General features: G+C 33.8%; 1 protein-coding gene across 8 annotated transcripts in view; it reads right to left on the bottom strand.

Annotated features, from left to right (window-relative positions):
* Positions 1–25,007, bottom strand: part of LOC126725674 (wall-associated receptor kinase-like 8) — a 212,175-nt gene that overhangs the window by 121,531 nt on the left and 65,637 nt on the right. The window contains exon 1 of one of the 8 annotated variants that reach the window (XM_050430503.1): positions 7,205–8,220. The exons of 3 other annotated variants lie outside the window; for them this stretch is intronic. In XM_050430503.1, coding sequence (XP_050286460.1) covers positions 7,205–8,078 — 874 coding nt within the window. In that variant the 5' untranslated portion in view covers positions 8,079–8,220. Of the gene's footprint in view, positions 1–7,204; positions 8,221–25,007 lie in introns of those variants that run through there. 4 more of the 8 variants (XM_050430505.1, XM_050430501.1, XM_050430504.1 and 1 more) reach the window with 4 other exon arrangements.

Genomic DNA, 25,007 nt, shown 5'->3' with positions numbered 1-25,007 from the left:
GATCTTCAAAGTCAGAGCCGAATGATGTAGCAATTAAATCTCTCCAAAACCGTTTGGAGGTGTTGAATAGTGTTGAAGTAGTGACTGAAGAATCAAAGGCCGAATATTTGAGTGTTAGTAAACAGTTGGATGATTTGCTACTAAAGCAGGAAGTTTTCTGGGCACAACGGTCACGGATCCCGTGGCTTAAACATGGAGATAAAAATACTAAATACTTTCACTCAAAAGCCTCCCAGAGGCAAAGGCGAAATTTTATTAAGGGAATTCGAGGTGAACAAGGGCTTTGGGTGGAGGAGATGGAGGAGATAGCTACTGTGGCTACTAACTATTTTGACAATTTATTTTGTGCAGGTAATTGTGACCAGATGGAGGAATGCCTCAATGCGGTCCCCAGGAAGGTGACACCGGAGATGCATGATACCCTGTCCAGTGAGTTTAGTGCTGATGAAGTTAAGATAGCGTTGTTCCAAATGGGACCAACAAAGGCGCCTGGACCTGATGGTATGAATGCTTTATTTTACCAAAGATTTTGGCATGTTGTGGGTGATTCTGTGGTTGATGCGGTGTTGGACTTTCTGAATAATGGTCATATGTTGCCTGATATTAATCATACTTATATTGTGCTGATTCCTAAAGTGAAGAATCCGGAGAAAATGTCTGATTTTAGGCCCATCAGTCTGTGTAATGTGATTTACAAAATAATATCTAAAGTTTTAGCAAATAGATTGAAGCAGGTGTTACCTAGTATCATATCTTCCACTCAGAGTGCTTTTGTCCCTGGGCGTCTTATTACTGATAATGTGTTGTTAGCATATGAAACACTACACACTATGCACTGCAGAAAGAAAGGAAAAAAAGGGTATATGGCGTTGAAGTTGGATGTGAGTAAAGCATATGATAGGGTGGAGTGGCCTTTCCTTCAGGGGGTTATGCAGCGATTGGGTTTTCCTGAAACATGGATAGAAAGGGTTATGAGTTGTGTGACAACGACGTCTTTCTCTGTTCTAGTAAATGGGAGACCATTTGGTAATGTCTTGCCTTCTAGGGGAATCCGTCAGGGTGATCCTCTCTCTCCATATTTATTTTTGCTATGTACTGAAGGGTTTACTTCGCTATTGGACAGAGCAGAGAATGGAGGGAGTCTGCATGGGGTATCTATTTGTAGAAGTGCACCAAAGATAACTAATCTTCTTTTTGCAGATGATTCATTGATTTTTGGTAGGGCCACACCAGCAGAGATTAATGCTATTGTTGACATCCTTCAAGTTTATGCTAAAGCCTCTGGACAATGCATAAATTTGGAAAAGTCTTCAGTGTATTTTAGTAATAATACCACTGTTAGCCAGAAGCAAGAGGCATTAGGGATTCTGGGAGTGAAGGAAGTGGTTCGGTTCGAATCATATCTGGGTTTGCCTACCCTTGTTGGAAGGGCAAAATACCATACTTTTTATTTTATTAAAGATAGGGTGTGGAAAAAATTAAAGGGGTGGAAGGGGATGATGCTTTCTAGAGCTGGGAAAGAAGTTCTCATTAAGGCAGTTGCTCAGTCTATTCCAACGTATACAATGAGCGTGTTTCAGCTTCCAGGGAAATTATGTGAGGAGTTGGATGGCTTATGTGCTAGATTTTGGTGGGGCCAAGTAGGGAATGAACGGAAAATTCATTGGAAGAGCTGGGATAAACTGACTTTGTCAAAGAAGGATGGTGGAATGGGGTTTCGGGATCTGAGAGCGTTTAATTTAGCTATGTTGGCCAAGCAGGGGTGGAGATTATTAACTGATACAACTTCCCTAGTCTATCAATGCTTTAAAGCAAGGTACTTCCCTAGATCTTCAGTACTTGAGGCTTCAGAATCACCTAACTGTTCTTTTGTGTGGCGGAGTTTAGTGGCGGCCTTGCCTATTTTGAGATTGGGACATTGTTGGCGAGTGGGTGATGGACTTTCTATTAATGTCTATCGGGATAGGTGGATTCCTGAGTATCCTACTAATAAGCCCTTTTTGTCAGTAAGGGATGAAGAAGAGGAAGAGTGGGTGTCAGGGTTGATTAACCAAGATATCCATGTTTGGCGCCGAGATTTTATTATGGCTCACTTCAATCGGGATGAGGGGGAAGCTATTTGCAATATACCTTTAAGTCGAAGGCAAGTATCTGACTCTATTTTTTGGAAGCATAATAAGGATGGTATCTTCACAGTGAAGTCAGCCTATAAGGTTGCCAAAGCTCAGGTGTGGAAGTTGGATCGGGCTGAAACATCATCAAGTAATGGTGGTAGTCCAGTGTGGGCTGCTATATGGAAGCTTCGGATTCCCAATAAGATTAAGGTGTTTGGGTGGAGGGCGTGTCATGATATTCTCCATACTAGAAGGAACCTCAAGAAGAAACGGGTGTTAACGGATGATGTGTGTTCGTTATGTGGTTTAGTCCAAGAATCTGCTATCCATGCTTTATGGGAATGCTCAGTAGCACAGGATGTATGGTATGGGAGTGTAAGGGCATTGCAGAAGTGTAGTACGGGTCAGATTGATGTTGTTGCTTTATTGGAGTATTTGCTTGACCGGCTGGACAGAACAGAGGTCGAATTGTGGTTGGTGCAGGCATGGTTGATTTGGAACCAGCGGAATAGAGTTGTGCATGGAGGCAATTTAATTGATCCGGGCTGCTTGAATAGGCGTGCATCTGAATTACTTGAGGAGTTTCAGCAAGCACAGGTGAGTCTTCAGGCGACTGTGGAAGTTGGAGTGACTCGGCAGGCGGTACAGACTGATGGACTGCGCTGGATACCCCCACCACATAATGCGTACAAGCTTAACTTTGACGTTGCAATGTTTAAGGACTCTGCTAGTTCTGGCTTCGGTGCAGTGATCAGGAATTATACTGGAGAAGTTATGGCGGCAATGACAGTTAAAGGTCCGGCGGTACAGGGAAGTGATTTGGCTGAACTACTTGCATGCCGAAAGGCGCTGGAATTCGCTATTGATGCTGGTTTCACGAGGCTTGTTGTGGAAGGGGACAGTGTTAATGCTACAAGGTGGATTGCTTCCGGTACGGAGAACCAGTCAGCCATTGGCCACGTCATTGGAGACATCCGGCACCTGGTAGGAGCTTTGGAATGGTCGTCTGTGAGCTGCACTAAAAGAACTGGTAATCAGGTAGCACATGAGCTTGCTAGGTATGCCAAACAGGTGAATGTTGATTTATTTTGGATGGAAGAGGTTCCATCTGTTGCTGTTGAGTTTGTAAACATTGATGCTTCTTTGATTTAATGAAAGTATGTTTTCGGTTTCAAAAAAAAAAAATCTCCTAAACATTTCATAGCATGGGTCATGGGTGGATACCCGTTCTCAAATTGTTATGATTCTACTAAAACAAATAAATTATTATGATTGCAAATATTTCCATGGATCCAAATGTATGGTTCCAATGATTAGGGTGATATAATTTGAATTAAAACATAGGCATTAATTTTTTTATAGAAAAATAATTGGGTAAATTGCAGAGTTAATCCTTATACTTTACACCATATGTCAATTTGGTCCTTAACCTTTTAATTGTGTCAATTTGGTCTCAAACCTTTTAATGTTGTGTTAATTTAGTCATTGTAGTTATCTCTTGAATTGAAAATTTTGATGTGTCAAACGTAATAATAAAAAATGATTTTCTCTACCACATCAATGGCCAACTTAAAAACTTGTATTTCTCAAAAATAAAAATAAAAATAAAAACCTGTAATGATATTGTGTTTGTGTTAGGAGTTTAACAAGGATTGAGATTTTGGAGTTTATTAGAGACGGGGATTTAATTTATTACTTATAGAGTTTAAATTGTATATTTTTATTTTTTTGCTTTGTTGTATGAGACTATTATTGTAGGGAAAGGTTTTGCTTCATAATGGGTTATGTGGCAGCAAGAAGAAAGCAACATGTATAACCATGGATACACGATGTTTTATTTTTGCTGCCACATAACCCAATATGCATTAATTACTGCATGCTACAAAACCTTTCCGGCATGCTACAAAACCTTTCCGTTTATTGTTTTCTTTAATGGTGAGCTGATTGGGTTGTGTTTGGATTGTATTTTTTATTTTTTTTTTAATAGTGTTTGGATTGTTTTTTTATTGTAGATATGGGAATCCGATTGTGGTGGAGAATACTGAAAGGGGATGGTAGGATCTCCATAAGATACGGGCACTTTTTGGTTTTGGAATACGATTTTTTTAAGATAGTATTTATTTGAACCAAGAAAGTCAATATCGTATCGGTATCAGCCGTACCGGCCGGTATGTACCATACCGGTATGTATATCGATATTGAAACATCAACGTTTCGTACCAGTTTAAATACCGACCGTACCGGCCATACCAGCCAATTTCGGATAATACCAACCGGTACCAAGCATGCCGGCCGGTACTAAAAAATGTTTTATTTTATAAGTTTTGTAATTTTTGAATTTTTGTTAAGGCAGAATGATAACTTATTTTCATTAACTTATTAGTATTATTTATTTTCTTAGTATGCAATGGTAACTTTTAAGTTTTCTATTTTTTATATTGTGTTTTTTTTTTTCCTTTTAATTGATACTAAAGTCTAAAACCATGAATAATTAGTCCTGAATTGAGGAAATGTTTTATGGTAAACTTTTATATTTATTACAATATATATACACACACATACATACATATATAAATATATATATAGATATATAGATATATATATATATATATATATAAAAATTAAAAAATAGTAGTAAACCCGAAACGGTGTACTAGTATTGACCGGTATTCGAAATATATCGTACCGCTGGCCAAACCGGCATAGCCTCCGGTACAGTATTGACTCCCTTCATCTGAATTGTAGAATTGTAATAAATGTCTCTCTTTCAAATATGTGGACTTTGTAATAGTACACATTGAAAGAGATTTGGACCCAGCTATAAAATATTGTGTTTTTGTATAATCTATATTTTTTTGCTGTGTGGTTCTTTAAAGTATATGTGCATGATAGTGATTTGCCTTTTTTTTTTTTAATTATTATAAAAAAAATCTTATTTTGAGGGTTAGGAGACCCTTAAATAACCTTTTTTAATCAAAAGTAATACTTTTAAATCTTTTTACCCTTAATTAATTATTTTTAACTTTTTCAAGGGTTGGTGATCCTCAATAAAGATAAAGTACTTGTTTTGAGGGTCATGTTGTTAGGATCATTACTATGTTGTGTAGTGTAGTGTGGTTATGATAAACATTGTAATTCAATATTACTATACTGTGGTATGTTTTACTGTTGTATAAGGCTTGTAAGTGACTATAGTTAGTAAGGCTAGGTTAATAGGACTAAGGTGTGGTTAGTAGCAGTTATAATGTATGGCTGGCAGAGTAGTGTGAGCTGGAGATTTAGTTAGAAGTAACAAATCAGGTATTAGTAGAAGTAACAGATCATGTATATAAGGATGTGTATGATTGAGGACATTCAAGCAATTGACTAATGATTCTCTCATTCTTCTCTATCTCACTCTCTCTATCTCTTCTATTTCTTTCCCTCCTTTAATTCTTTGTTCCCTGTATCTTGTTCCGGAGGTGCAACTGTCCTCTAAATCAGCTATTATCCATCTCAGCCATTGATAATCCTTGCACATGTACATGTCAAAATTTCTTTTTTGAGGAAATTTGTTTCAAAGGTCATCAAGAGTCATGCTGAGCCTTAAAATAATTTTTTAAAGGGTTTTTCATAATTTTTTTTTTTTAAGGGTTTTGACCCTAAAAAAACAAACTTTTTTTGTAGTGAAAGGGGTAACTAACCCCTATGATGGGGTGGCAAATTTGTTCGATAACCGCACCAACTGTACCATGCATAACCTCCTAAACCAGAATAGTTGGGATTGTAATTAGTAGGGATAATCTTAAATTGTTCCTTTCTTTTTCTTCTTTTTTTCAATTTTCTTCATTAAAGTTATGGGTTATTTTTGTTTGTTAAATTTGCAATATGTGACTTGATCTTTCTAGATTCAATAATATTTATAATATTCATGATATACATTTTTTTTTAATAAAATGAATAAGAAATCTTTTTATAGGTTTATGTTTCTATTCAGATTTGTATTTCATGCAATACTCAATAGGTTCTTTAGTGAAAGATTGTCAAAAATTCATTTTCTTTGTTTGTATTTATTAAATTTTAAATTCTAGGATTATTAAACTTTGCCTTTGGTATTTTTGCACAAACTTTATCTTTGTAACTGAGTTTCTATTGCTTAATGTCATATGTGATTTTTAACATGCGGCCAATTTTTTTTTTCCACATTAATACAACCAAATACCAATAGTTCATGCGAGTTAACTCTTAAAGAAATAAAGTAATACAATCCACTAGCAGTCAAAGAAGAGCAAATGCAATACTGGGAAAATTAAAACACCACGCAAAAATTTTCAAAAATATAATTAACAAATAATGAAGTATATCATGTAGCAACATTCCAAGGGTTATATAACTAATAGAAGGGGAAAAAAGGGTTGTCCAAATTTTCAAGCTATGAGGTTAGATCTAATATAATATATATTAACTTCCCGTCTCTGTATTGTTCAAGGAGTTTTATTTTGTGTAAATATATTTTATAAATTTAACAAAATATATCATATACATTTTCATGATAATATTTCATTTTTAGTAATCAAAGTACGTACATTAAATATAGTGTGTGTTTGTATTCAACTTAATTCACGTCCACGTTTTCTACGCTGCGTTTTTGTTTTTTTTTTTTTTTTTTTTTTGTTTTCACGCGTTTTTTAGTATTGCGGTTACTGTTCATTGAACAGTAACAACAAATGCTGACTTTATGCAGTGAACAGTGTACATATGCACTGTTCACGGACCCACAAATTTCATTTTTTATCAATTTTTTCATTAAAAATGGGTCACACAGCACTATTCACACATTTAAAAATTATTTTGCTACAGTGTTTTCAATTTTCAGTTTTCAGTTTCAGCAAAATAAGTTCTATCCAAACACACTCATAATAGAAAATCTAAATTGAGTTTGACAAATATATTTGCTAAGTACTTTTCAAAGGAGCATGAAATGAAGAAAAATTTCCCCCAAATTACAGGGTTTTCATTCATATAATTACACATAAATAAATAAAAGTAGTGAAAACTAGACAAATAATATGCGAGAAAATGAAAGCTTGTTGGTAATTGCAGTAGCTGACCTTGACATCCCGTGGGAAGATAAGGATTTCCTTGGTATCCTTTAAGGCAATAATAATATTTGGTCTCGTAAAGTGTAGGATACCCTTCTGAGTTCCGTCTTCTCAGCTCATCTGAATCCACGGTAATAAATTCAGATGCTGTCCACTCCAGCACCACAGGAACGTATTCCAAAGACTGCACTTTGTAAGTGATATCTTCTGAACTCAACCATTTATCATCTGCAAGGAAGGCATATTTGCATTCTTCACTGACTTTATTTTCTTCTTTTATGCTTCTGAAACTTGCATTAAGTACTTGAATCCCAGAAGGGATTGTGGTAATGCAGCACTTGCGGCCTAAGCAGTTCTTAAGTTTGATGTCCTCTATCATGCTTTTATCAGTGCAATTCGATTTGCATCCAACCACCACCATAGGATCGATGCTGGTCATTAGGGCCAAGTTGTCGCAACCAACCGAAATGAATTTATCTCGATAAGATGAGAAGTAAAAAGGACTACCTGAGATATCAACACCACCAATATTTCCGGAACTCAGACTCTTACAGTTGGAAGAAATAATTGGCACGTTGAGTCGAATGAGTCCCGGATCATTCCAAAAATAATAATTATTATACGGATCAGTAAGATGGATTTCCAGGACCTCCATGCCAATGCTGGGTAGGAATGCTTTAAGAGAGCCACCAGTTTCATTGCAAACAATTTTGAACCAGTAATTCAAGTAACATTCGGTAGTCTTTCCAAACGGGTATGGAATGTAAATATCTCCACAGCTATCAGAACAATTGGGTTTTGCTATAGGTGCTGCAGCTTCTGCTAACTCATAGGTGGTCAGTAGAAGTAAGAAAGTAATTCGCATTACCACTTGCACAGCCATTTCTGGGTGTCTATAGTTCAACAAAGCAAACCAGCTGGCCTTGATATATAAACCAATATATGTAGCCTTACAAGAAAAGTACTCCTATATCTAGAATCCTGACATTAAGTGGACAAATTCAAGGCACAAGAATCAAAATGACATTTTTTTCGTAGTGGGTGGAGGTTTTAATAGATATATAAATGCCCGTGAAACAGACATTAATTTTTCTAACCCGGAAATACTATTGACTTTTTTTTTTTTTTTTTTTTTTTTTTGCGTAGTGGGTGAAATTTTAATGTTTTTTTTTTTTTTTTTTTGAGAAACTCGTTAATGAGTTATATAAATGTCTATGAAACAGATTAATTTTTCTAACCGAAAATACTATTGACTCTTTTTTGTAGTTAGTGGCCGGATTTTTAATGAAACTTTTTTTTTTTTTTTTTTCTAGTGGGTGGAATTTTAATAATTTTTTTTTATATATATATAGTGGGTTCATGGGCGGCTCTAGGTTTTAGGCCTATATATATATATATATATATATAAAATTCTTTAATTTTTTTTATTTGACCCTCCTAAAATTAATTTTGAACCTCCTAGACCTAAAATTTTTTTAAGCCTAATTGAAATGAATTTTAATATGATCATCTTGACAATATCTTAGTCTTTTTAAGCACAAAAAAAACCCCAATAACAAACCAATTTGATCTATAATATGGAGGAAAAAATAGTAAGTCTAACAACAAAAGTATAAATTTGTTTATCTAAAATCTAAAAAAAAAAAAAAAATTCTTTTAGATCTTAACAAATTTGAAATAAACTAATACATAAAAGTTTATTGTATTTAGATCTCACTTGGAGCTCACTTAACAACAACAATTCATATGTTGATTGTATTTAAAAACAATAGATGATTTTCAAAATTAATCTTAGTAACAATAATTATTATTTTCATCGTATTACTAAACAATATGCAATGAACTTATAATTTATTTTATATGAGAAACACTATGTTTATAATACATTTATAATAAAGCTTAAGGGTCCGTTTGAGAGTTTATAAAGGAATGGAATGGAATGATCATTAAAGGAATGAAATGGAATGGAATAGAATGGAATGGATTTAATAGAGAAAGGAAAGGAATGGAATGGAATGGAATGTGATTTAAAAATCTTGTTTGGATGTAATAAAATAAAGGAATGGAATGGAATGGAATGGAAAGTAAGTAACACCGTTTGAGAGTGACATTGGAAGGAATGGAATGGAATCATTTTATAATAACATTACTATTATACCTCTCATTTTTAAAGAACATAAAAAATAATCAATGAGAACTTATAATTGCTTTGAAATGCTTAGTATTTAGTGGATGATGTGAAACTAGTTAGCCACAATTGGGTCTATGTTAGATTATTGAATTACAATATTGTTTTGTCAAGGTGAATAAATTTGTATCACGCTAATCAATAATTTAACAGATGAAGATAATGGCATGAAAAATTAACAATAGTACAATTTCTTTATTTCAATTTGCAAATTTTTTTTAGGGGCTGCTAGTTTTAGATTAGATCTTTTTTGGCTGGTATGCTTTACAATGGATTTGATGATTTAATACATCTCCATCTCCCAATTTCATTAAGGAAAAAAAAAATTATTGTAGCTAAAAAACAAGTTATGTATATTTCTATATTGTAAAGCAATTCATGCATCACATATTTATTCTCAACAAAATAAATATTGTCTAACAATACAAACAAATATCTTTAAAAAAAAAAAACTCCGGTAATGAGTCATGTCAAAACAAAACAAAATAACATAATCCATTCCAAAACTAAGGTTGACCAAAAAGTCCCACACTTTTTTTAATTTTTAGGCCTAGACATCAGTGTCAATAAGACACATTTGCACTCATGATCTGGGCAACCAAAGAACATCTCTTTATATATTGGATTTTCCATAAAAAATATGTAGGCCTCAGGCATAAAAAAATTTATATTAAAAATAATCTACTCCAACTTATTAAAATTCTAAACTACTATTATTTTAATTAAAATATTTTTCATTTTATTTTCTTCTCATTTTAAATTTTTTTTACTCTTATTTTTTTCTTAACCACACACCTGTCCTTGTACACTAGCTTTAACATCTTAATAAGTTGTAAACAAATGCATAAAATATATTATGTATATATTTTGTTTAGACAGAAAGGAAATTGACGTTGATAAATTATAACATAGATTGATGGATAGAAAAGGGAACTATCTTGGTCTGATATTGGTTTTGTTATTTGCATTGCAAGAATTCTGTTGTGATTTCATGAATAAGTAGTGGGCAATAAATTTGTTTGAATTATTTTTGGCTAAGAATATATTCAATGAAATGCCTTGATTTGAATTTGGGCAGAGTCATGTTACTCGGTCCTAGGCTGAATCATTTTCATGTTCAACATTAATAGTAAAAAAATAAATTTCTATGCTAACTCAGTGTATGATTTTCTACAACAGTGCATTACTTTCTAGTTTCTTCTCATTTAAATTTTTTTTACTCTTGCTTTTTTCTTAACCACACACCTGTCTTTTGTCTAAACTTGTACACTAGCTTTTGTAGACATTTCCTCTTAACCATACACGTGGTGAAGCCTTGGAGCTATTAACTAATTGGATGGTTGACTTAAAACTGCAAGTGTACGTAACACACCACTTGCTTCATAAATAACAGAAGAATCAAAGAGGAAACAGAGTAAAAAGCAAATTTGAGTTCTCTAGCGGTTCTCAGTTTCAAATTCACAGCAGTTCTACAGCAGTTTTCCAGCAATTCTCACTTTCGAATTTCTAAATACAATTTTTTTTTAGCTGTACAGGTAACAGCAGTTTTCGTTTCTTTTCACTTTCAAGGTTTTTAGTTGTACAGAATGTAGTTTGTTTTGGTTTTTAGGTGTACAAAAGCACTATATATCACTCTCATGAATCACTAGCAAATAGTTCATAAAAAAAAATAAAAATAAAAAAAAGACTAGCAAACAACCGAAAAGAAAAAGAAAAAGATAGACATACTTGGTTTGAGCAATATCTGAAAATTGCAGCAGACAAAAAAAAAAAAAAAAAAAAAAAAAGACCAGCGGCAGCAGCTTCACTTTGTAGAGGACGGACAATATTGTGCAAGAATTATAGCTTTATTTTTCTTACGGCTGAATGAGAAAAAAAAGGTTGATATTAAAGGGGTATTTTAGGGATTTTAACAAAAAATTCATTAAACCTAAATTCATTCCCTCCCATTCCTCCCAATTTTGAGGGGAACAAAAATTTGAGGTTTTGAGGGAAAATGGAGGAATGAGCATTCCCTCCTAACCATTCCATTCCCTCCCACTTAAACTCCCAAACGAGGGAATGGACATTCCATTCCCTTCGTTAAAACTCCCAAACAAGAGGAGGGAAGAATATTCTAAAAATATTCTTTTTATTCCATTCCATTCCCTCCTCCCAAACGGAGCCTAAGTGGCAGATTGTTACTGATGAGAAAAAAAGTAATTTCAATAATGAGTTTAAATTAGAATTAATAATAACTTATAACCTAAAATTTGTTGGAAAAGTGTTGTGAAAATGTTGTATATATAGTACTTCTCATATTTTATTCTCTTACTATTATGTACTATGAACAATTTTGTATTAAAAAAAATCACGTAAACCGCAAAATTCACTTTTTTTTTTACCCAAAGTGTATCCTTTTACTGATCCCCTAAAATATATCTAGGAGCCGCAACTAAGTGGGTTGAATGAATTATATAAATGCCCATGAAACAGATTAATTTCTCTAACCAAAAAATACTATTGACTTTTTTTTTTTTTTTTTTTTTTTTGCTGTGGGTGGAATTTTAATGAAACTTTTGTTTTTTTTGGGGTAGTGGGTTGAATTTGAATGAGTTATATTTTTTCTAACCTGAAAATACTATTGACGTCTTTTTTTTCTTTTTTCTTTTTTGTAGTGGGTGGAATTTTAATTAAACTTTTTTTTTTTTTGATACACACAATCTAATTGAAAAGACCTAAACCTAACGAGCATGTGCTCAATTATATTATATTAACCACTTATTTTTCTCATTATTATTTAATATAGGACTCCACTCATACGTGTATACCTAACGAAAAAATTATGTGTAATGCTCTTGCTATAGGATAACCCATCATTTTGTGCTTCCACCAAGTTCCACTTGTTCAGACACAATAATGGGTTCTCTGAGAATGATTTAAATATTTTCTGTAGCTACTTCAAGGGTTGGCAGAATGGCAGTAGAATTTAATTTGCAATTTTAATTGCAGAGCAGGATTAAACATCTATCATCGATGATACTGCGTTGAATGGACAGGAGCCAATCCAATAATATTGCGTGAAGTGCAGGGGCAATTTTCCTCACTCTATCAATCAAAAGATATCTGTTACTGCGTTGGAGCAATCGAAAGATCTGTTACTGCGTTGAATGGACAGGAGCCAATCCAATAATACTGCGTTGAATGGACAGGAGCTCTATCAATATAGAAAGATATCTGTGCTCTATCAATATAGAAAGATATCTGTTACTGCGCTGAATGGACAGGAGCCAATCCAATAATATTGCGTGAAGTTCCTCACTCTATCAATATAGAAAGATATCTGTTACTGCGTTAATCACTCTATCAATATAGAAAGATAGCTGTTACTGCGCTGAATGGTGACAGGAGCCAATATTCCTCACTCTATCAATATAGAAAGATAGCTGTTACTGCGCTGAATGGTGACAGGAGCCAATATTCCTCACTCTATCAATATAGAAAGATATCTGTTACTGCGTTAATCACTCTATCAATATAGAAAGATAGCTGTTACTGCGTTGAATGGTGACAGGAGCCAATATTTCCTCACTCTATCAATATAGAAAGATATCTGGTGACAGGAGCCAATATTTCCTCACTCTATCAATATAGAAAGATATCTGTTACTGCGTTAATCACTCTATCAATATAGAAAGATATCTGTTACTGCGTTGAATGGTGACAGGAGCCAATATTTCCTCACTCTATCAATATAGAAAGATATCTGTTACTGCGTTGATCACTCTATCAATATAGAAAGATCTGTTACTGCGTTGAATGGACAGGAGCCAATTGAATGGACAGGAGCCAATATTCTGCGGATATCTGTTACTGCGTTGAATGGACAGGAGCCAATATTCCTCACTCTATCAATATAGAAAGATATCTGTTACTGCACTGCGTTGGATGGACAGGAGCCAATCCAATAATATTGCGAAAAGTTCCTCACTCTATCAGTATAGAAAGATATCTGTTACTGCGTTGAATGGACAGGAGCCAATCCAATTAACAATATAAAAAGAGCCAATAGGTTTAAGAATAGCGTTTTGGTTTAACCAAGTTCTGGACTCAATCTAATGTTACTAAAAAAATCTTTCATATTTATTCAAGACATTTGATCAATTCAGTGAGATAGATTTTTTTTCTTCTCAAGTACACCAATTTGTTTTCGTTTGTTTTATATTATATTAACTATATATAAAAAAAGCGAATGGCTTGAAGTTACAGCATTTTTTGTTTGTTCAACTTGCACTGTTAATCAAAAGATATCTGTTAACCACATAAAAAGAGCCGATAGGCTTAGGAATAGCGTTTTGGTTTAGTCAAGTTCTTGGACTCATTCTAATGCTACTAAAAAAGCTTTCATACTTATTCAAAGTATTTGACCAATTTGGTGAGATAGATTTTTTTTTCTTCTCAAGTACACCAATTTGTTTTTGTTTGTTTTATATTATATTAGCTATATATAAAAAGAGCGAATAGCTTGAAGTTATAGTATTTTTGGTTTGTTCAAATTGCACTATTTCACTAGCTAGTTTTTTTTTTTTTTTTTTTTTTTTTTTGAATGCGTAAAGTTACAATAGTTTAGCTACACTAATTTTGGTTTGTTCAATTCACAATGTTTCACAAAAATATTAACACAAGAAGTTGACATAATATTTTCATAATAGTTGAGGTGTTAATTTCTTATAGGTCAAAATAAAATAATAAAATATCACTAGCTTCATCATATGCGCTTCACGTGTGCGATGAGACTTTTTGTTTAGTGGTCCTATTTTGTAGCAAAAAAAAAAACCTGTGTTTTAAATTTTTTATATATAATTTTATTTTGAGAATCTAATTTATAAGTGAATAAAGTAATTTGAAAATCAACAGAAAAGTTACCCTATTTTTTGGTAATGTTTTACTAGGAGTTAGAGTTGTATTGTTACTGGATTGTCCTTTAGTTTTGTCTCTAATTAAACATAGGAGAGTAGGGGCTTTTTTGAACCAAAAAAATGAGGATCTCAAATAAAAGAAGCCCCTTAAAAAGTAGTACAGATATTGGAACAACAACTAAAAATAAAGGTATTGTGCAAAAAAATTGTTTCATCCACAACATTCTCCACAACACTTTTATAACAAACCATAGATGGTAAATTGTTATTAGTTCTAATTTAAACTTACTAATTAAATTATTTTTTGCCCACAAATAACAACCTACTACTTATAATTTGTTATGGAAATGTCGCGGACAAAACATTTCTTTTGTGAAAAATTTAAGACATTTTGTTGTTATCACAATATTTTTAAAACTCTTAAGCAATCAGTTCTTTACAAGTCAAAATAAAATATTAAAAGTGCCAATAGGTTTAGGAATAGTGTTTTGGTTTAGTCAAGTTTTTGGACTCATTCTAATGCTACTAAAGAATCTTTCAAACTTGTACAAGGCATTTGGCCAATCTGGTGAGATGGATTTTTTTTTCCTCTCTAGTAAACCAATTTGTTTTTATTTTGTTTTATATTATATTATCTATATATTAAAAGAGTGAATGCCTTGAAGTTACAGTATTTTTGGTTTGTTCAACTTATATTCCTTCACCAACCACTTTTTTTTTCTTTAAATGTGTAAAGTTATAGTAGTTTTGGTACATTATTTTTGGTTTCTTCAATTTGCAACGTTTCATAAAATTATAAAATATTAACACTACATATTGGCACAATATTTTCTCAATTTTTGAGGTGTTCATTTTTTATAGGTCAAAATAAAATAATAAAATATCATATTGGAAACAATCACAACTAAGAATAAAGTTATTATGTAAAAAAAGAGCAACATCCACGACATTTTTCACAACACCTCCATAACAAACCATAGGTGGTAAATTGTTATAGGTTCTAATATAAACTTGCTAATGAAATTACTTTTTTTTCTTACTAATAACAGCTTACTATTTATAATTTGTTATGAAAATATCGTGGACATAACATTTCTATTGTGAAAATTTTAGGACATGTTGTTGTCGTCACAATATTTTCAAAATTGCTAAGCAATCAGTTCTTTACAAGTCAATATATATATATATATATATATATATATTAAAAGTGCCAATAGGCATACGAATAGTGTGTTGGTTTAGTCAAGTTTTTGGATTCATTCTAACGCTACTAAAAAACCTTTCATACTTATTCAAGGCATTTCGGCAATCTGTTGAGATGGATTTTTTTTCTTCTCAAGTACACCAATTTGTTTTTATTTTGTTTTATATTATATTATCTATATATTAAAAGAGCGAATGCCTTGAAGTTACAGTGTTTTTGGTTTGTTTAACTTATACTTTTTCACCAACCACTTTTTTTTTTCTTTAAATGTGTAAAGTTACAGTAGTTTTGGTACATTATTTTTGGTTTGTTCAAATTGCAACGTTTCATAAAATTATAAAATATTAACACAACTAATTGATACAATATTTTCACAATTGTTGAGATGTTAATTTCTTATAGGTCAAAACAAAATAATAAAATATCATATTGGAATCAACTACAACTATAAATAAAGTTATTATGCAAAAAATGTGCTAAATCCACAACATTTTTCACAACACCTTCATAACAAACCAAAGGTGGTAAATTGTTATTGGTTCTAATCTAAACTTGCTAATGAAATTACTTTTTTTCTCACCAATAACAACCTACTACTTATAATTTGTTATGAAAATGTCGGGGACATGACATTTCTTTTGTGAAAATTTTAAGACATATTGTTGTCATCACAATATTTGCAAAACTCTTGAGCAATCAGTTCTTTACAAGGCAAAATAAAATATTGAAAGTGCGAATAGGCTTAGGAATAGTGTTTTGGTTTAGTCAAGGTTTTGGACTCATTCTAATGCTACTAAAGAATCTTTCGAACTTGTAGAAGGCATTTGGCCAATCTGGTGAGATGGATTTTTTTTCTTCTCAAGTACACCAATTTGTTTTTATTTTGTATTATATTATATTATCTATATATTAAAAGAGCGAATGCCTTGAAGTTACAATATTTTTGGTTTATTCAACTTATACTGTTTCACCAACCACTTTTTTTTCTTTAAATGTATAAAGTTATAGTAGTTTTGGTACATTATTTTTAGTTTGTTCAATTTGCAACGTTTCATAAAATTATGAAATATTAACACAAAAAATTGGTAAAATATTTTCACAGTTGTTGAGATGTTAATATCTTATAGGTTATAGTAAAATAATAAAATATCATATTGGAACCAACTACAACAATAAATAAAGTTATTATGCAAAAAAAGTGCTACATCCACAACATTTTTCACAACACCTTCATAACAAACCATAGGTGGTAAATTGTTATCGGTTCTAATCTAAACTTGCTAATGAAATTACTATTTTGATCACCAATAATAACCTACTACTTATAATTTGTTATGAAAATATCGTGGACATAACATTTCTTTTGTGAAAAGTTTAAGACATGTTGTTCTCATCACAATATATTCAAAACTCTTGAGCAATCAGTTCTTTACAAGTCAAAATAAAATATTAAAAGTGCCAATAGGCTTAGGAATAGTGTTTTGGTTTGGTCAAGTTTTTGGACTCATTCTAATGCTACTAAAGAATCTTTCGAACTTGTAAAAGGCATTTGGCCAATCTGACAAGATATATTTTTTTTCTTCTCAAGTACACCAATTTGTTTTTATTTTGTTTTATATTATATTATCTATATACTAAAAGAGCGAATGCCTTGAAGTTACAGTATTTCTAGTTTGTTCAACTTATACTTTTTCACCAACCACTTTTTTTTTCTTTAAATGTGTAAAGTTACAGTAGTTTTGCTACATTTTTTTTGGTTTGTTCAATTTGCAATGTTTCAAAAAATATTAAAATATTAACAGAATAAATTTGTACAATATTTTCACAATTTTTGAGGTGTTAATTTCCTATAGGTCAAAATAAGTTAATAAAATATCATATTGGTACCAACTACAACTAAAAATATAGTTATTATGCAAAAAAAGTGCTACATCCAGAACATTTTTTACAATACTTTTATAACAATCTATAGGTGGCAAATTATTTTTGGTTCTAATTTAAATTTCTAATAAAATTAATTTTTTTTCCCACTAATAACAGCCTACAACTTATAATTTGTTATGGAAATGTCTTCGACATAACTTTTCTCTTGTGAGAAGTTTAAGACATCTTGTTGTCATCCCAATATTTACAATATTACTGAGCTATCAATCCTTTACAAGTCAAAATAAAATATAAAAGAGCCAATATGCTTAAAAATAGTGTTTTGGTTTAGCCAAGTTTTTGGACTCATTCTAATGCTACTAAAAAAGCTTTCGTACTTATTCAAGGCATTTGGCCAATCTGGTGAGATGGATTTTTATTCTTCTAAAGTACACCAATTTCTTTTTCTTTTGATTTATATTACATTATCTATATATAAAAAGAGCAAATGCCCAGAAGCTATAGTATTTTTGGTATGCTCAACTTGCACTGTTTCCCCATCCACTTTTTTTTTCTTTCAATGCATAAAGTTACAGTAGTTTTGCTACATTATTTTAGGTTTGTTCAATTTGCAGTGCTTCTCAAAATAATAAAATAATAACACAACAAATTGGCACAATCTTTTCAAAATTTTTGTGGTGTTAATTTCTTATAGGTCAAAATAAAATAATAAAATATCATATTGGGAACAATCACAACTAAAATTAAAGTTATTATGCAAAAAAAGTGTTACATCTACAAAAATTTTCACAACACCTTCATAATAAACCATAGGTGGTAAATTGTTCTTGGTTCTAATCTAAACTCACTAATGAAATTACTTTTTTGCACACCAATAATAACCTACTACTTATAATTTTTATGGAAATGTCGTGGACAAAACATTTCTTTTGTGAAAAGTTTAAGACATGTTGTTGTCATCACAATATTTTCAAAGCTCCTAAGCAAACAGTTCTTTTCAAGTCAAAATAAAATATTGAAAGTGCCAATAGGCTTAGGAATAGTGTTTTGGTTTAGTCAAGTTTTTGGACTCATTCTATTGCTACTAAAGAATCTTTCCAACTTGTTCAAGGCATTTGGCCAATCTAGTGAGATGAATTTCTTTTCTTCTCAAGTACACCAATTTGTTTTTATTTTTGTAAGGTTGAATTTAATCAACCATCTTGTTGGCTTTATTCTGTGCCAAATTTGCTTGTATTTCAACATTTAATAACCCTGTTGAAAGTTCAAATATATGTATAAACACCCTTGAACGTTTAGACCCCCAAATTATAAATTAACCAATTCAAGCTTTATGTCAAACAACTAGTGTGCGGAAAATGAACATAAGCTATAATATAGAATTGGATAAACTATCTAAGCCAAATGAAAATCACAACACACAGCAGATAATAAAAGGCAAAGATAAAAGGGAAGGAAGATGTAAACACAAAGATAACACGCGATGTGTTATCGAAGAGGAAACCGAAGCCCTCGGCGTAAAACCTCTCCGCCGCCCTCTAAGCAGTAAACAATCCACTAGAAAATGTAGTTGGGATACATGGACAGCAATAGACCCTCCAAGCGTAATCTACCCAGTGCACCTAAGCCCTCCAAGCTTCTTGCTCCAACGAGGTTGCGCCGAACCTTTTTCTTTTCTAGCTTCCCGAATTCCGCTACTAGACTGTAGCATCAACCAATGTAGATTGGTTCCTTCCTAACTGCTTCCTAGAAAACCAAACAGCCCTCTCACAGTGATGAATATGGTGAGAACAAGGTTTTGGTAAAATACCTCTCAAGGATTTGACAATAGAGAGGAAAAGAGTTGAGGAATTTGAAGAGACTCTAATGTATAGATTGTAGGTGAATCAATCTTGTTTTTCTTTAGGGTTTCTCTCTCAAAATTCTCTCTAGAAGCTCTCTTTCATTTGTGGGTATAAGGGGTATTTATACTGGAGTGAGAGAGGAATGTGAAACATCAGGATTCACAAAATAGGGGTGGCTCGCGGCTTGACCTTGCGACTTGACTGAGTCGCGAGATCTAGTCGCGAGATAACCATATGGCCAGTTGTCCTGTTTTGTCCTATAGTGCTCCAGCTAGCATGACTGTTCACCTTCTGGCACGCTTGGCACGTGTGCTGCGTTTGGCGGCTTGAAGCTGCGAGCCACCCGTAAGAACAAGCCGCGAGTCTCTGTTTTCTTGCACACTCTTGAGCAAACAACACTCTATCTCACTCACTACCCTTACAATAAACCCACCTAAATACAAGGTTACTAAATGCTGAAATACAAGCAAATTTGGCACGGAATAAAGCCAATAAAATGGTTGATTAAATTCAACCTTACAATCTCCCCCTTTGGCTATTCCGTGACAAAACCCTAAAACAGACTCTAGACTTAACATGTGAGTTGGGAACAGTTGAGCAAAACTCACTCACACCTAACTCTAGAAGCTGTGAAGCACTTGAATTATAAGAACATGAAACTCCTGAAACACAACAATATACCATGATCATTGTATGCAGAAAAGCATGAAATGCATATGAAACAAGCTTAAGGTGATCAAGCAAAGATGAAGTGAAGATTCAAATCATGGCTTGATCAATCAAGTAATCACCACAAGGTAGTGATCACAGTGCTCATTCACACTTGGAATGAACACTTGAACATACAAGTTAACAAGAACAAAGCAAGATACTTGTATGCCTAACACTCAACCAATGCATAATACACTAAGTATATGCATCTAGGAACAATCCTACAAGGGCACAAGAGTGACAGTACTTAAAACAAAATGCAAGACATTTAGATAAAAGTACTGATTTCAACAAAGCATAAAAGGCTGCATTAAGTAAGGTACAAACCATAAAGCCTACATAATATGCATAAAAACATTAACCCTAAGAGCTTACATAAGCACATGGGTACAAACACAATATATCCTGAATAACATCAACATTACATATAAAAGATTAAACCAAGATTATAAGTTATGAGTTAGAAACAAGAATACACCAAAACCATAGCGTATCAAACCCATATAAACACTAGAAAACCAAAAACATAAACCTATAAGTTTAAAGGATAAGACTTAAAACAAAAGTATGTCAAAAGTATGTGTGTACTCCCCCTATCACTATGCACACTTCCCTTTGAACTTTCTCCCCCTTACTGAATGCTCTCCCCCTTTTTGGCACGAATAGCTAAAGGCTGTCGTCCAACTTTCGTTGAATAGCGTCTAGCTGATTCTCCATAGTCTCAAGCCGCATTTGAACATGGTTGTTTGTGGAGTAGAGAAGTGTCACAATCTCATCAATTCGTTTCTGAATATGTTCAAGTAAACTACCCACTCTATCAGTATGAGGATCAGTCTGTGCTTACGGAATGCTAGCTTGTGGAACTTCAGGAATAGCATGCGAAGTAGGTGTGGTATGTGCAGGTGTCTCTGACTCAGGGGTAGATGGAGTAACCGGAGAGATGTGTGCACTCTTTGGAGTTTTAGAGGAGTGACTTCTACTAGCTTGAAGAGAGTACATGGAAATAGGACGTTGACGGGTCAACATTTTTCCATCTGTAAGAGGAACAATGCCTTCACAAAAAATGAGCTTCATGATGAGACTGCAAAATGGAATCATTCCTCGAGCTGCAGTTCAAACTGCGGTCTTTCTCATGGTGTAAAAGATGTGAGCACAGATATCAATGGGGGCTCTTATAATAAGATCACAAAGGAATTGAGCTCTCCCAAGATTTATGAATGTAGTGTTGGACAGTGGATAGAGATTAGTGAACATGATCAACTTTAGCGTGGTCAGCTCTGGTGCAAACTTTACGATGCTGATGGATGTGCCTGCATTGGATACTTCATGATTAGATCCTAGGATTTTTAGAATGTCTTGAATCTCTAGAGTTCGATCATCGTACGGAGTTAGATCCACATTCTGAGGTCTAGTGATGCCGAGAACATCGGCGATGGAGTTTGGGGAAACGCCAAATTCCTTTCCTCTAACCCAGAAAATAAGTTCAACTCCAAGATCACTTGCATTGGAGAAGCATTCCTTAACTAGTTCATCCATTGGATCGACAAAGTTCCCAAACAAGTTTGCCCAGTCTCGTGGCTCAAAGATTCGAGGGATAAAAGTGGTCCCTAAGGTGTTAAACTCCACCACCCGTTCCACTATAGGAGTTGACTTGTCAAAGATGTTTGAGTAGATGTGTGAGGTAAGCGGGGTTTTAAACCTCTCCTCATTGGAGTCTTGAGATGCCTGTGATGAAAGTCGAGTCCTTTTAGCAACTGGGGTTGCTGGATCGTTAGCAACAATGTCTTTACCCTTAGAAGATCGACGAGACATCTGCAAGAGAATAGGCCCACAGCAAAGAACCAAAAACAGCACCACACAAGATAAATATCAACATGATTCGATGCAAATAAGAGAGAAAACCAGAGATTTTAATACATAACTACAAACTTAAGACAGTTCAGACCCAAACAAACGTCTATCAATACTAAAGTGCACAATACAACAGGTGCAACAAAATGGTGATAGTGCAATAGAGCATAGATAGACACAAATTCAAAAATAACTGTCAATGAGACAGTCTATCATGACCATGATATGCACACAAAGACATCATTCGAACATTAAGAACGGCTAGCATAAAAAAGACCACATAAGATATGAACATGGAGAAAATTTCAAAATGAAGGAACAGAGCACCCAATTGATATCATAAAAACACAGTAATCCAAAGCCGCAAGCCAACTTCAACAACACAAACAAGAGAAAGGAACAAGTCACAAAAAAACCAAACCCATTTAACAAAAGAGTTTGAGAATCAATAACAGGCAAATATCAGAACAAAGAAAAAGCACATTGTGACCAAACAATATGAAAACGGATGAAATCAACAACAAACACAACAAGCCATACCCATCAAACAAAGAGAGGAATGACTCGAACATAGTATCTATCCAAATGACAAGAAAAAAACATTCAAGAGGCAGGGAAAATGAGATGAGGAAAACAAGACCCATACCTTTTCTTGATGATTTTGAGAAGAAATGAAGCACCAATGGAGTTTGAAAATGGGTACTCGGAGTGTTTGGGAAGGAGACAGTTGAGAAAGAAGATGAATAGTCACAAAAGTTCGAGGGAAAACTGAAAAAGATTTAAAAACTGCCCCTATTTTTGCCAAACACGCATTTTTCGTGACTGAAGTGAGTCGCCACAAAGTCGCTAGTTCAAGCCGCCAAAACACTCAAAGACAAAAATTTGAAAAAATTTTCTAAGTGTTTTTCGTGACTGGAAGGTCTAACCGCGAGAGAGTCGCGAGCTGAGCCGCGAAAATCTCTGAGTAACCCTCACGACTAGACCTTCCACTCGCGAACAAGTCTCCAAAAACGACCCGTGAGCACGCGACTGAGGCTCGCGACTTGACTTACCCGCGACTGAGTCGCCAAAATAGGGCAAAAATGGATTTTTGAAATTTTCAGATTTTTCTAACAAAACACTTTCCAAAAACACCTAAAACACTTAAAAATCTTTTTGTGCTTGAATTAACAAAGATTGAGCATGTGAAAACACATTTCATCAAGTACAATCACACAAATGATTATGGCATTTATTGAACATAAACTTGTGTGTTGTGTGTGGATATCAACAATGAGATAGTCCTTAGTCTAATGTGAAGCTTCAATGATCAATTCAACCAAGGCATACACAATTAGCACTAGATCATGTGATCTATCTCAATTATAGAAATATGTATATATGACCTCCCACAAAACTTGATAACATATCTTGGAGATTTACATTTGACTCCACTTTCAATCATAACATTTGATCTTTTTGATCCCTTTTGAGACAATCACCTCTCATTGTGAGAGTGATATTAGATATTTCACCTTGATGAGATAGCCTTTGGCTTTTTGAATAAACATTCACTTTTATTTTAGGTCGCTTACCCTTTTTCCTAGTCGAAATTAGAATGTGCGACAGGCTTTTGCAGCTCAATATCTCTTTTTATTTGGAGATTTACATTTGGTGAGCTTTTTTTAGCAAAAAATAAAGAGTGGGAAGATATATAGACACAAGTCTATGCATGTCTTAAGATCATCATAACCATTCACTAATCATTCATGACAAGTTTGAAGATCTATTTGCAACAATCACACAGATTTCAAGATTTCTCCCATAGTGATATGAGTGCAATGAAACAAGCTATGCTCGAAAATGCACAAAGCCATTAACACAAAGGTATAAGGCAAAACAAGTTTTGAGACAAAAACTCAACAATGTCAATCAAACTTTTTGATTTTCTGATTTTTATGTAATTTTTGGATTTTTGACACAAGAAGAAAAGGATTGATCAAAAACAAAAACAAAAACCAAAAATATGCACAAATAGACAAACACACAACCATCAACATAAACAACAAGCAATCAATCAAATATCGTCACAAAGTATAGGAAGTATTAATGCATGGACATGTTGTAATGCTTATGCATGAGTACCCTTTTTCACCCACACGTCACTTGCGTTTGGGGTGATTTCCTTATAGGATTTGGTACGGGAGTTAGGGCTTTCAAACCTTCGTGAGAAGCTTTCCAAGCAGTTGGTGAATGCACCAATCATCTTCATCACGTTCATCATTCCGGGATCACCATTTTGATCTCTCGATTGTTCACCTGCCCAATTTCTTCTATCATTTCTAGGTCCTCGTGACCTTTGAGGAGTTGCACTATTCTTTGCTCTCAACTTTTGGCAATTTGGTCGAGTATGCCCTTGAAGTCCGCAATGATGACACACATAAGTTGATCTAGGACCTCTTTGTGGTCGTGGACAAGACTTGGCACAAAATTCAGACCTGCCCAGAGATTGATTACGGGAATTCAACAACCGTTCGTTCCCCACATTTCTCTTCTCCTCTATCTTGGGCTTCTCAGCAGTAGGACCAACATCAGCTGATTCTTTGGCCTTTATAAACTTCACTTCTTTAGTGACATTTCCAGATGAGCTACTTCCTCCGGTATATCCCAACCCGGATTTGTCTGAAAAGCACTTTTGCGATGAAATAACATCATCTAGCTTCTTGGTGGTGACCCTCTCAATTTTAGCATTTGCTTGCACAACCTCTTACTCTAGAAATCTCACTTTAGTGTAAGCTTCTGACAGCTCACCATTCAGTGTTTCTATCTCACATTTGGCCTCCCTATATCGGATTAGGAGACTTTTATAATCCTCCTCTGCCTTCTTCATTTTTCTCACAGCTGCCTTGGCCACCCTTGTGTACTCACCCGACTTCTCCAGGAGTGAGTTATAATTCTCTTGAAGTTAGCTATGCTTTCATCTTCTTCAGCATCTGATTCTTCAACAATTCCCATTGATTCTTCATCACTATGTTCTCCAAGGTCTTGTACAAGCAGATTCAACTCGTCTGAAGACTCAACATGAGTAATAGTCATAAAAGCTGAATAGTTTCCCTCTCCATCACAGCTTTCTTCAGATTCTGAGTCGGATGAATCCGAGTCACTCAATGTCGTGGCATACACTTTGCCTTTCGATTTCAAATAATTCGGACATTCTTTCTTAAAGTGTCCATGCCCGTTACATTCGAAACAA

The sequence above is a fragment of the Quercus robur genome, chromosome 5, assembly GCF_932294415.1.
Source record: "Quercus robur chromosome 5, dhQueRobu3.1, whole genome shotgun sequence".
In the NCBI taxonomy this organism is placed as follows: Eukaryota; Viridiplantae; Streptophyta; class Magnoliopsida; order Fagales; family Fagaceae; genus Quercus; species Quercus robur.
This window is presented reverse-complemented; position numbering and strand designations above follow the sequence as displayed.